A 13,613-nucleotide genomic window follows, 5' to 3' on the forward strand; every position below is an offset into this window, starting at 1 on the left:
GCTAGATTTCTCCCCAAAGACTGTCCTTCTATTCCACCCACTACAGTATGAAGCAATAGAATAAGAGTTGGGGTCATAATGAAAAATACACTTAAAAAATAGATGCATTAGCTTTTTTTCCTTCTTCATAATCTATATTAATATCCTACAATTGTTTCCAGCTGATCCTCAGGCATCGAGTTTCCTATTTGCTAACAACTGTATTTGAAACTTCTTTTGAGAATCTATATATATTATCTTCAGTCTTGGAAAATTAGTGTGTATATGTCTATGGATCCAAAAGAAAAGAGATTAGTAAATTTTAAATGTCATAAAGCAGTTTTGAACAAATTCAAAGCTATCTTCCAAATGCTATGCCATTTCTGATGTCAGTAGAATGAATATAGTGTGATTCTCTAGAATGGTTCACGTCAGTGGTCAGGTTGTAGCAGCGTAAAATCTTCTATGGAGAGGAAAGAGAATATGACAACAGTACATTAAACTAAATTACTAGGTATTATATTTTAAAGGATCAAACACAAGTTCTTAACATAAACATTACAGTCACCCTATTGATCCCTATGGTGGTAATTTCTTTAGCTCAACTGAAGTCCTTGGTTTCAGCTTTCTGATGAGGTTGAGCCCAGCCTTCCTTCATCAACTGTGGCAATCTATTAATTTTTAAGCCAGACAATTTTACTAAGGTTTGTACTCTAGTGTGTACAAAATGTTTCTATGCACCTTATATGCACATAGATCTGCTCTATACATGTCCTCTATATATTTTTCCAAAACCTGGCTTATATGGATGGTTGTGTGCTTACAAACACAGTGTCCTCAATGTGGAATCTATTCCACAAGTCTTCTGTGTGAACCAGTTCTGTTTGTATTACATATTTAACTGAGTCAGTAGGGGAGGAGAATATAGCATGTTGAGCAAACAGTTACAACCCACTGAGGTGGGGAGAAGGAGTTAATTTGTTTTAATCCCACACTATTCCAGTTTTGTTTAACTATTTAAACTATTTGTTTGAACTATTTAAACTATTTGAAACTAAACTGCAGTCAGCTGTGTCAGGATTGAGAAGGTCACTACAAAGGTAAATAAAAAGTTAACTCTTCCATTAATTTGTCCCTCTTTCATCAATTGACTGACTGACTTACACAAACATAATGCCAGTTGGTCAGATTCTTTGAGGCACTTGGATGGCTTTCTTCCTTTGATTAATATGTTAGAAATTAACTGGGGGGTGAGGATGAGTTGTTCATCCTGCTCTGGGCAACCTATCAAAGGTCTTCCTCCCTCCTTCCCTCCTCACTTTCCTAATAGCAGTCAGGTACGGGGCATATCCCTAAATCTGGACTTTGAGAGGTTTAGATCTGAAAATCTGAAAAACCTCTTTCAACAACAACAACAATAGCAATAACAACAGTGATAAACTTGTATGCTGCCCAACTCTCAAACACAATACAATAAATGTATCTAGAATGCTGTTCACTGAAATATAGAAACATCCTTATTTCATGCAACTCCCTGCCTGTAGAAGTCAAAAAAAATCAGTAGAACCATAGGCCCAAATTGGTAGAGCAGACATTCATTTTCATTCATTCATTCCATTCAGACACATTCAGCAAGTGATGACTGTCACATCGCTTGAAATTTTAACTGCTTTATTTCTCTTGTCCTGAGCATCTAGGACACAGTGGAATACTGCAAAACAAATAAGAAAATGTATAAAAGGCAACCTGTCCCCATCCCCCCCACTTCTGATCTCATTACTATTCTGACCTCATGAGAATGTGGATCTGGAATCTCACTACTCAGACAGCATTAGTATACATCATTGCATGGTTTTTGGGTTTTGTTTTGTTTTTAATATAGTCCAAACTGGTTTTAATCTGAAGGCTTTCAACTTACAGGTACTGTATATTGGGAATGCAGATGGAGGTCACCTGTAGCAGAGATGATGGTTAGATTGCAAGAAAATACACAGAATGAAAAGGTAAAAAAGTGTTTGTGGTTTAGCTGGCACAAAGAGCTGCTGGTCCTGATGATCACAAATATCAGTAATAAAGAATCTCCAGGATGTCTGGTACCAGGCCTCTGGGAACTTCTAAGACCAGGTTGCCCTAAAGCTTGGCTAAACTCCTGAGGATTTAGGATCTAAGAGGCTGTAATATGGATTGGTCCTACTATACTTGGGGTATTCTATGCTATACAGGATGATTGAAGGATCTGAATGGCATGTAGTCGTAGAGGTGATGCAGACAGTTTTCAGTTTCCTTGTGCCCACCAAGTCAGATCTCTTAGTGAAATGATTTTGCAAGGCTCATCGATGTTGTAATTACTGAACAACAAAGGCTCAGTTATGTTTTCTGGGCAACCAGTATAGCTACTATGAAGGGAAGTAGAATATATTGTCATATAAAAAACCAGTGTATATTACACAGAAACAAGGGAGAGAAAACTCCTGCGTGTGTATTTTCTCACTGAGGTCTAGGGAAAGCCTATTACACTGTTAGAAACATATGAATTTTATTCTGCTTTTTAATAATAGCTTTGAGATTAATACAACTAGTAGAACTTGGTCTATTTTATTTATTTGAATAAAGTTTAGCTTGCTTTATTTCTGAATATACAAACTATAGTTTTAAACATTTGTGAAGCATACATTAGTTGTTTTGAATTGTGTAATCTTTCATGCTGACTGATCAAAATCACCATTTTTTTTAATGCACTACTTCTAATAAATATAACAAATGAAGACAGGAAAAATTACATGGCTTAGTAAATAACATCTTTGAAAATAATAATTAACTAGATATTAATGGTAACCCATTCACTGTATGAAACAGAAATACAGTACTTCATAGATTAAAATATTTGCCTGTTATATTAGCCATTAATTTAAATTTGCAGTTCAAATGAATAGTCAGCCTTGCTCCTGTAACTTGTTTCTAACCATAATAACAACCATATTCATTTTCTCTTTTATTTAAAAGAGCCAAGTTTATACCTGATGCAATCTATAAGTGGAATATATAAGAATTACATATTAATGTTTATAGTAGGTAAGCTTAAATATCCCTGCATTCATAAATTAAAAGTTTTCTTTGTGGCTTAAAAGGCAGAAAATAAATAAATAATGTGTTTACCTTAACAACGGCATAAAACCATTTTAAAGTTGTCCCACTGGAATTTAATCCAGTAATTTTCCAGAATTACTTAGATTTTTTTAAGGAAAAATTAAGCTATTTTCTTTGTCTATAAACAAAGTTGCTGTGTGATTAAAGGTCATTCTAGGTTTATATGGCTTTTTAATTTTCAAAGGCATTGAAGTTCCAAGAAGAACGATGTGATGTGCCAAGGAATCTTTATTCATTCTGTATTTCTTTGAAGAAGTTGGTCCAATAATTGCTAAAGGAAAACAAACATAAAGTCAACCTTTAAGCTGTGATATCAAAAATTTTACCGTCAAAAAACAAAACTATAAAAGATAAAAGACAGGATAGTTTTTGGTATCATAATATATGCAGTTATAAGTACAAAGTATGTGGAGGATACATAGTGAGCTCACAAGCTTAAAACAATAATCTACTATAATAAAATAAAGTTGTATGATATAATTATAGTATAATGGATAATATCTATAACAATAGAAACCATGTATACTTATTAGAAACTTTTTTCTTCACTACATGTGAGAAGAACTTGCTTGCTTTACAAATACCCAGGTTTAAGATTCATTTTGTTTATTACTTTCACAGAAATGAATTTTATAAGCTAGCTAATTGCCCACTTCTTTAATCTCATAAGTGGGTCTCGCAGAATTCTATTACATACCATTTTCCAGCACATTATTAAATTTGAGTGTGCACCAAACAGGCAAGAAGATTTCACACCAAGACCCACATACACAAGCAAAATATCACTATATTTTCATAATCTTATTTACTTTCCCCAGAGATGTTCAAAGCACAAATGGAGGAACTCAGGATATGAAACTTCTGTTTTTTTATGCTGAACCTGCAGGTCAGCTATGTGAAAATGGGATGAGAATGCTGAGGATTCAGCTTCCTGTTTTGCTGTGTAATAGGGTTTTTTTTTTTTGCATTGTAACAATTCATTGGAAACTACCTTTTTAAATATTTCAACCCGCTTCCTATTGCTCTGTATAATTATCCGTTTCTGTTTCTCTTCTTGTTTCTTCTTCACTTCAGGAAGATTATTATAAATCCTGCGACAATTAAACATAGTTAAGTTTAGTCATTCTAGAATGCAACCCTCAATTGGCTTTTAAAAGGATGGATTTCAAAATATGCTGTAATGATTATTACTATTTCTGATATACCCTATGTTAATGTTAAGACAGCATGGCAGGTAAAACTGTTCAAAACGTAAGGCAATCAGTAGATCTACATTTTAAAAAATATTACATTCTATCATTTATTTATATTATCTCTACTAAAAAAATGTAAAACTATAATCTCTTCTATTATGGCTTCTATTATGATATCTACTAAATATGTCAAAATTTCCAGAATGTAATACTGACTGTGAATTGTGGCTTTTTATTGTCTTTTTGGGAAGGCTACCCTAAAGTATGAATGTCATATAAAGGACCCAGTTCTTCTGACTTTATTTTTTGTGGAAGGGAGTGCATGCATTATCTGAGAAGCATTTCTTGCACACATCTCTCCTTTCTGCCCACCTTGAGATACAAAATACTGCCTATGGAAGTATTCAGAAATTGGCTAATATCAAATCATATTGTTGCTCTTGGTATGCTAGCTGCTGCTTGTACTTCAGTAGAAGGTACCTAAAAGAATCCTATCAGCCAGTTGCTGAGGTGATGTCTCAGGCATTCTAAGAACACAGCCAAGAGCATTCTGATCTCCATCAGCTGCCCAGGAAAAAGCAAAGAAGTTCACATGTGACATACTTTCAAAATGGAACTAAGAAAATACAAACTGTCTCTCAAGAAATTAATATCATTTATTGGGCTGACCCACAATTACACTTGTCAATATACCATACAAAAATTCTGTAAGCCACCCAGAGTCACTGTGTGAGAGTTGGGTGGCCACAAATTTGTTTAACAAATAAATACAATAAAAGATTGGAGGGTGGATTTGTGTCAAGCTCTAAAGCAAATCAAACCATACCTGAAAATTCATAATTGCTCATTACTCAAAGGAGAAGGGAGATGAATCAAGTTCATGATGGAAAAACTTCAGTGCCCTTTAGGATGCTCCTACCTTTTTGATCGCATATGCATCTCCTTTTCTGAAATGTACCGTTCTTTTGGTTTGAACAGGTTATCTAATAGAAAACAAAAGTTACACTGTACTAGTAATATTAACAAACTTCAATGAGACAAGTAGCTGTTTTGCTTTTTTTAGCATACACCAAGACTGCTAGAACTAGAATGGCAATTTTTCTGATTCAGCATCACACAAAAGATTCATTCTAGCTGTTTCTATGAAGTGTGGGGGGGTGTTAGACAGTAGTCCTTCCTACTTACTCTTGCCTTGCTTCCCACATCCCCTAATCCAAGTTTAGTTTCTATAGGTAGACTGCTGTATTTCAAACATGATATTATACCAGAATAAATTTTACAATAGCGTTATGCCTTATAAAAAACGATTAGGAATAGCAAGGTTTCATATCTCCATCACATGACCAATATCTTACAGATGTTGTCTGAGACCTCTAAGATCTTTGAATGGTAGGCACATTTGGGATTCTGACAGCACATTATGGTGTTCTTGCAAAATGGCTACCATGCTGGACATGAGAAGTCATAAAGCACTGATTTGCCAGAAGGCCAGCTAGTAAGGATGCTGTTCAACAAGTTCTCAAGCTCCTTCTTCCAGGTGTTTCCTATTGTCAAGCCCCTTAACTGCAGCACACAATCAAGAAAACAAAATTCATACAGATTTTCTTTAATGAGTTTTAATGCCAAGAATTAGGCTTTAGAATACCGAATCTGGAGAACTGAAATAGGCACCCTCCAGCCCTCCTTGATTAGCATGTTCTGAATCACTCTTCTCTGAATGTTTGCATGACAGAGTAAAAATCCATTTACTTGATAACCTGAAAGCAGAACTCTTCTGCTGATTATTTGTGTTTAGAGATGTTCCTGTCCTAACAGCCAGGAACCACGCTGAGACAAGGAACAGGTCTCTAGTGTTTTATTGCAGCTACATAACAGGAAAATCCTAACAAACTGAAGAAGCGTGGGAAAAACCCAGACATATAAACCCCAAAGGTTAAGGCAGGCCCGATCGGTGTCTCTTGGAATGGCCACCTAATTCCTCAGTGCTACGCATGCGCTTTACAGCCTGGATGGGAGCCCCCTGCTCGCCATCCTTACTCATGACAGTTCCTCTTTCTTTTTTAGCCCCAGCACTCAGGGCTGCAACTAGGGTCTGTGTCACCCAGGGCAAACATGGATTCTGCACCCATTTTGGCGCCCCCCCAGCACTCATTTTGGTGCCCCACCAGCACGGTGCCCGGGGCACATGCTCCGGTTGCCCCCTGACCCCAGTTACGGCCCTGCCAGCACTATCTCTTATATGGATCACCCTCAGCCTACTTTTGTCTTTTTTTTTCTGGGCAAGGAGGCATACTTCCAAACAAAGCACTGAGATGCAGCTACCTGGAGGTTCAAACATATCCTAAGCATTTTTGGAAGTGAGTATGAACTAGGATGGGGGTTTTCAAATTGGATTCCATAATCCTACAGGTGAAGAAAACTACACACACACACAGACACACACACAAACACACACTGTACATATACATATACATATGTATATACATGTATATACATACATCTAATTCATTCCGCCATCTACTCTACCTCAAACTCTGACAAATATTTTTAACTCTGCAAGTGGAACTGGGGTCCTTCCCTCTCTCCCTCTTCACTTTCCAAGTTGCAGAGAATATTTGTGTGTATGCATGTGAATGTCCCTAAGAGGTCTGCCTAATAATCAAGGTAGCATCCTGTGCACACCTACTAAATTAATAAAGAAATTTAGAACTGCACTGCTTTGCTGCAGGGCACGTGTGTTTCAAATCCCTTTGGAGTAGGACTTCCTCTCATAAACTATCACATTTGCAAAGGCAGGTAGGCAGGAGGAAGATGGGTGAAGTGGCTTCAACCAGGCATTCCCAATGGGGGAAAAATCCAATTTAATTTCATTGTGTTAATCCATTACTCCTGTCTATATTACTATGCTGCATGTCATATTTATGTACCCCAGGCCATCAGCATTCCTAAGTAACGGATTCATTCTAAATGACATCCCAACTGGTGCTTTTCCTGTATAATTCTTCAGCTTCACAATATTAAACTATCATACCCATCCTAGATATATGTCTCTCAGTTTATGCATATTATTTTTGTTTTTTGATTAGGCCTAATAAATATTTATGTAATGTTAACATTTTTCCACATATGGAAATGTTCACTGATTACAGACTGGCAGAACTGCAAAAAGTACTGAAACAGGTGAAAACAGAAAAAGCAAAACAAATTTCAGTGCTGTAATTGGTGCATCTATTGTTGAATATATACATTTGCACAAATTTAGCACAAGTTTCATTTTACTGCTGATTTTCAATCACTAGTGCTTTGTCTCTTGATCAGTGGTTCCAGGATTTGTTTTTAAAAAACTAACAGGCTAGGAAGAATTTGAAAATCCTTGCTTTATATTTTAGCCTACCACTTGGGCAGGGTCTAGAGTTGTGACTAGAACAATGTCTTGCCTGGTTATCTAGGATTCTCTTTGGCCCATGACTTCTGAACAAGTGGATAGGGTGTCCTCTAGGATGTCTTCTGCCACCTGCGGCTTAGACTTTTGTTCTTCATGGCTCTTGTACTGAAGGGGGGTGGGGTGTTATTCTCTGGAGCCAGAAGATTGTCAATAGTTCCTTCTGAAAATGGGTGTTGCCCTCACTCTTGAAGGATGTTGTGGTATGCCCTCCCCTTAAGAGACCCTCACTGTATCCAGAGATATTGGATAACTACTGCCCAGTCTCCAATCTTCTTCTTTTTAGTGAAGGTTGTTGAGAAGGTAGCGAGGAACCAACTACAGACTGCCCTGGATGAAAGGGATTGTGTGTACCTTTGTCAGTCAGGATTCTTCCCTTGGCCTGGGATGGAGTCTGTGTTGGTTATTATACTAGTGGATGACCTATGTTAGGATCTGGATGGGGGTAATGTGCCTGCCCTGGTCCTTTTAGACCTCTGAGCAGCTTTTAATACCATTGATCATGGTATCCATCTGAGCCAACTTTGGGAATTGGGGGCACTATTTTACAGTGATTCAGTAGCTGGTTCGAGTGATAAGAGAGGACAAGTTAATTTGGTGGGTGCTCCTTTGTAGGGTGCTACAGGGGTTGATTTTGCCAGGAAAAGCAGCTGGTGATTCCCTGCTTTGTGGAAGTGTAATGGGCCAAGGCACAGAGACCCTGCTTCTCTATAGTAGTGTCAGCCCTCTGGAAATGCCTTCCATTAGAAATTAGATTGTGCTTAACTTTAGCCACCTTCCAGAAGAAGTTGAAGATGGAGCTATTCCAAAAGGTGCTCCTGTCTTTTCTGGATTGTTTTTCCTAGATTTTTTTTTAATGTTCTGGGCTCTGTGTCTTATGCTTTTGGATTGTATTGAACTGTAGATGTTTAAATGTTTGTATTTTTGTGAAACCTCTGAAAGTCCTATGGGAATGGGAGGGGTATAAATACAACCAATAAATCAATAAATCCAACTCAGCTTAATATTTTTGATTTTGGGGGCCATTCTTGAAGCTACAAAGGCTGAAAAACTCCAGCTATTGCAAAAGTGTCTGCTTATCTTCTTATGATTCTCAATGATATTGATATATTTGGTTAGTTTATGTCATCTGCACTGATTGAGTTAAGCTTTCAAAGCCCAATGCCAATGTGAGGCTGAAAAACTTTCATACAGATTGCCTAGTCTAGTTTAATTTCTTACAACATTCTTTTGCTTTCTATCATTAATGAAGCTAACAACCTTAGCAGCTGCAATAGGGCTTTACAGTAATGACCCCAACACTGTGGAATGGTCTTTCCTATTTGAGGTATCAAATTTCTTTTAGTCTCTAGATCACACTCCCAGGTACCATAGGACTGCACCCTTAAACTCTAATAAAATCAATTTATTTCCAAGTTTTTGTATTTATTCTGCTAGCCAGATTCTAATCCTAAACATACTTTTGGCTCACAAGAATTGTGATGACAGATGTCTCAAAAGAAACAGAGATTCAATTGCATGTGCATTTTGGAAATAAGAGCCAATGAAATAACTACTGGGAGTTACTTCCCAGTACGTGTAATTAGAATTGAGCTGTAAATCTGTCACATAGTTTTTGTTGCCGTCTTTTGATGCACCATGCTGGCTTGAAATAATGTGTGTTATAAGCAGTATATGCCACAATGCGGCTTAGTGTGATATACATGATAATAATTTTTCAGTGCCCTGAAACAAGATCTTCTCTTTTCAGGTTCTGTTCTTAAATTCTAAAGATACCACATGGATTTTACAAATATTTATGGAAGTTGCTCCAGGCAATCCATGAACTCAAGTACGTACCATTTAGTATTTACTTAAGAAGAGAAAAATTGCTTTCAGTTTCAAAGTGATACCATTTACACAAGTCAATGTGCAATACTACCCTATATGTTGATGCCATGGTGGTGGGGAAGGAGAGGTCAGCCCAATGGCCTCTGACATGTGGAGTACCACAGGGGTCACTCCTCTGTCCCCTACTTTTTAGCACCTAACCACTGGGTGAGATCATCTAACAGTTTGAGGCACATTATCATCAATATTGCACCCAGTTTTCTACAGCCACTCTTGGCCTTTGGGAAGATGCTATTAATAACAAATCCAGCTGCTTGGAAGCTGTAAGGATCTAAAATGGAAGAGAACAGATTAAAACTGAACCCTAATAAAACAGAATTACTGTTTATATTCTGGGATTATCTGCCAATGGCAGTGTTATCTCTATTGATAGGCACCACCCTTGAAAAAGCAGGTTCATGATCTGGGGGTCCTCCTGGACTCACAGCTCCTATTAGAAAACAGGTAGAAGCCCTAACAAGGGGGACCTTTGCCTGGTTTTGGCTGGTGAACTAATTGTGACCCAACCTGGTGCAAAGGGACCCAACTAGAGTGATTCATACCCTCATCACCACCTGATTGGATTACCACAATATGCTTTATATGGGACCTCCCTTGAAGAATATTCAGAAACTACAATTGGTCCAGAATGCTGTTGCTTGCATATATATCCTGACTCCTGAAACTAGGAACAAATAATAGCAAATCTGTGGGCCCTTCAGTGATTTACTAGTAAGTTTCTAAGTACAATTTAAGATGCTGGAATTAACTTATAAAGCTCTTCATGGCTTCATTCCTGGACATCTATAGAACTACCTTCTCCCAATTATACTGGCCTGATCTATCAGATCCTGCAGGAAATGTCTGCTAGTGATTTCATATTTCTGGGAAGTGAGGAGAGCCAAGAAGTTGTGGATTTTAAGTGGAAGCTTTTGAAACCCACTCAAGGGGTTCAAAGCTCTGAATGAGGAAATGCTAGAAAGGCGAGAAATAGAATTGAATGAGCACCTGAATGGATGAATCTGAATTGCAGGAAAAGGAAAACATTTTCTTAGAAAAAATGTCACAAAAACATTGCACTTCAGCAATGAAGATGTATTATGATATATTCAGACACCTGAATGACAGCATGAATAGGACAGTTTTCGGGGAGGGGAGGAATGCTTTTTGCAATACAAATACTGAGCTCTATACTGAACAAAATTGGTATGATCAGGACAATTATTATCTTTTGTGTAAAGGAAGCATTCGCTATACAATAGTAAAATATAAAAACTCTAAGAAAAAAAGAGAATTCGTGAGGCAAAACATGAAACAGTACTGCAGACAAAATGAATGTTGAAAGTCTTTGTTCAAAGCCTCTAATCCCAAATCCTGATGATAGCATTTACAACCTTCCTAAAGCATTAAAAGAATTGGGAAGAGACACAAAATTGGTTCCTTTTGCTAAAAATAATGTATTTTTAAGCTCCAAACAAATATTAGTTCACTGAAGGGTATCTCTGAATGTCATTCAAACCAGCACAGAAGTAATTACTTGAAAACACTAAGGGAGACTGTCAATTCTGTTATTTCTAAGTACTCGTGAAAATATGGATTTCAAAAGCCCTCTGTAACATAAATCTATAAAATGCCAACAGAAACAAACAAGTATCAAATGCAGAGATGGACAGCAGCTTTACAATTCTCTAAACTGTGATTCTGGGGGAAAAATATTACTTTGGGGAGTGAGAGAGGAATTACATTAACATAAAATAATGAAGACATATGCTTTTGCACGTTACACAATCACTCATAGTTTGTTTTTTTTTACACTAAGAGCACAAGATTGTTCATTATGTAGATTTAAAGTACTATAAACAGCTGGTAACCCTGTCACTGAAATAATTACATCATGTTTTTTTAGATTTAAATCCAGATATTTGAACATCATTTCTATTCAGTTCGTCACAGTGGGATCTCTAATTTGTTCAGTATAGTCCACAGCAAGTAGTTTGTCTTGGATTAATTAGCTTCCTTGAAATGAACCATTAAAATTATACAACACAAAGGTTAATAAAAATGAGTTTCAAGTTGTTTGGCATAAATCTGGTCTTATGATAATGTGAGCTATAACATTCCATTCTAAAAAAAACGGCATCTTGTGCCTATAACACAACTACATCTAATAAGTACCTTTGGGGTGGAATAGGTAAATAGGAACTGCACCAATATTAGCATTTTCTAGGAAAATGGGACTGATTGTAGTTATTTAACAGGAACACTGGAAAAGGGGTTGTATAATTTATGTGGGATCTGATGCTCTTCTATTCTCAGTCGAGATTCTATTTCATATGTGAAACAGAATAATCTTCACCATTCTTTGCTTTGGTATCTCAGCAACTCTGGAATTGCAGTTGAGACAGCATTATCATGAAAAATGCTTATCTGACCCCAGTTTATTCATGCTTCGAAAAAGCAGTCATCACCTTTACTGCAGTATCAAGAAAATCTCTGTATATCCAGTGCAGGTGCAGGTTCACTTGCCAAGAAGTCTCCAAAAGCTGACCACGCGCATCAATTTAGCATAAATATAAGGAGACAGTAGATGGGGATTAATCCAGGAAACATACTATAATGTAGCAGAGTTAGTTAAAGCACTGGAAATCTAAGCCTATCTTGCATCTCTCATTCCTTGTGGTTTCCAGAGAGCAATTAATACAGTTGACCTGGCCATTACATGGAATTGGGCAAGCAACTGTGTGAGAGGATCGATTCTGTGGGGCGGGCTGTATGCCTGACCTGCATTCCCCAGTCTGCCAACTTCAGACTTGATGAAGTATACTGTCTCTTCACCAGTGCTAAAGAATAAAAGGGGACATTTTCTCCTTCACCTCAGGCAGCACAATGTCTTCGGCTGCTGGTCCTGACACTTAATGAACTCGACCAACCTGGAAGCAAAGAAGGGGATGTGTAAAAACTGCTTTGTCAAAGGGAACAGGTCACAGTAGAATCCAGATGTACAGTTTATCAATGTAACAGTTTCCAAGTTGCCACTGAACTGTTATTTATGAGAGAGAATTACTGAATACATGAGGTGTGATCAAAGTAATTCTTTCATTAATTTAATCATAATTAGATTTAAATCACATTAAATTTTTGCCTTGTCCCCTATGGTTTATGAAGTATAATACTAGCTCACCAAAGGGTGTAACCCTTCGTCTAAGAAAGATTAGGCCCCTGCAATGGAAGTTAAGAAGGAGTTGAACCCTGTATCCTACTGTATATAGTCAAGGAGCATAGTGAAAAAAATGGGACTAAAATTAAATAGAAAGAAGACCAACCTAATGACAACAGGTGCAACAACCAGCTTAGAATTGATAATGAAGATAACAAGATATCAGAGTCCCTCCAGTAGGAGGAGATGGGCAGTGACAAATTTGATAAATCAAAGCGGTAGATAACTTCTGCTTTTTAGGATCAACCATCAACGGTAAAGGAATAAGCAATCAAGAAATATACTGCAGAGTATATCCTGGTAGAGCAGCCATGAAGGTCTCGGAAAAGATATTCAGATGCCGTGTGTCTATACTTACAAAGAATCAGAATTAGTGCAAGCAATGGTATTCCCAGTGACACATTATGGAAGTGAAAGTTGGACTTTGAACAAGCAGGATAGGAAGAGTATTGAGGGTTTTGAATTTTGGTGTTGGAGAAGACTTCTGAGAATACCATTGTCAGCCAAGAAAACAAATCAATGCATCATTGAACAAATCAACCCAGAGTTCTCATTTGAGGCACAGATGACAACGCTCAAATTATCCAACTTCAGACACATTATGCAAAGACCTAGCTCTCTAGAGAAGGCTCTTGTGCTGGCAAAGGTGGAAAGAAAGAGGAGAAGAAGAGGACAACTAGCAGCAAAGTGATGATGGGTGTACCGTTGGAAGACCTGAAAGACCAGGCTAGGGATGGATCGTCATGGAGAAAATCTATCTATGAGG

General features: G+C 37.3%; 1 protein-coding gene across 1 annotated transcript in view; it reads right to left on the reverse strand.

Annotated features, from left to right (window-relative positions):
• Window positions 1-3,113: 3,113 nt before the first annotated feature.
• The window catches only part of C6H10orf90 (chromosome 6 C10orf90 homolog), a 71,111-nt gene continuing 60,611 nt past the window's right edge, over window positions 3,114-13,613 (reverse strand). The window contains exons 6-8 of the mRNA XM_063306155.1: window positions 5,239-5,302; window positions 4,118-4,217; window positions 3,114-3,397 (exon numbers count right to left, since the gene is read on the reverse strand). Coding sequence (XP_063162225.1) covers window positions 3,359-3,397; window positions 4,118-4,217; window positions 5,239-5,302 — 203 coding nt within the window. The 3' untranslated portion in view covers window positions 3,114-3,358. The remainder of the gene's footprint in view (window positions 3,398-4,117; window positions 4,218-5,238; window positions 5,303-13,613) is intronic.

This window comes from Candoia aspera, chromosome 6 (genome assembly GCF_035149785.1).
Source record: "Candoia aspera isolate rCanAsp1 chromosome 6, rCanAsp1.hap2, whole genome shotgun sequence".
NCBI lineage: Eukaryota > Metazoa > Chordata > Lepidosauria > Squamata > Boidae > Candoia > Candoia aspera.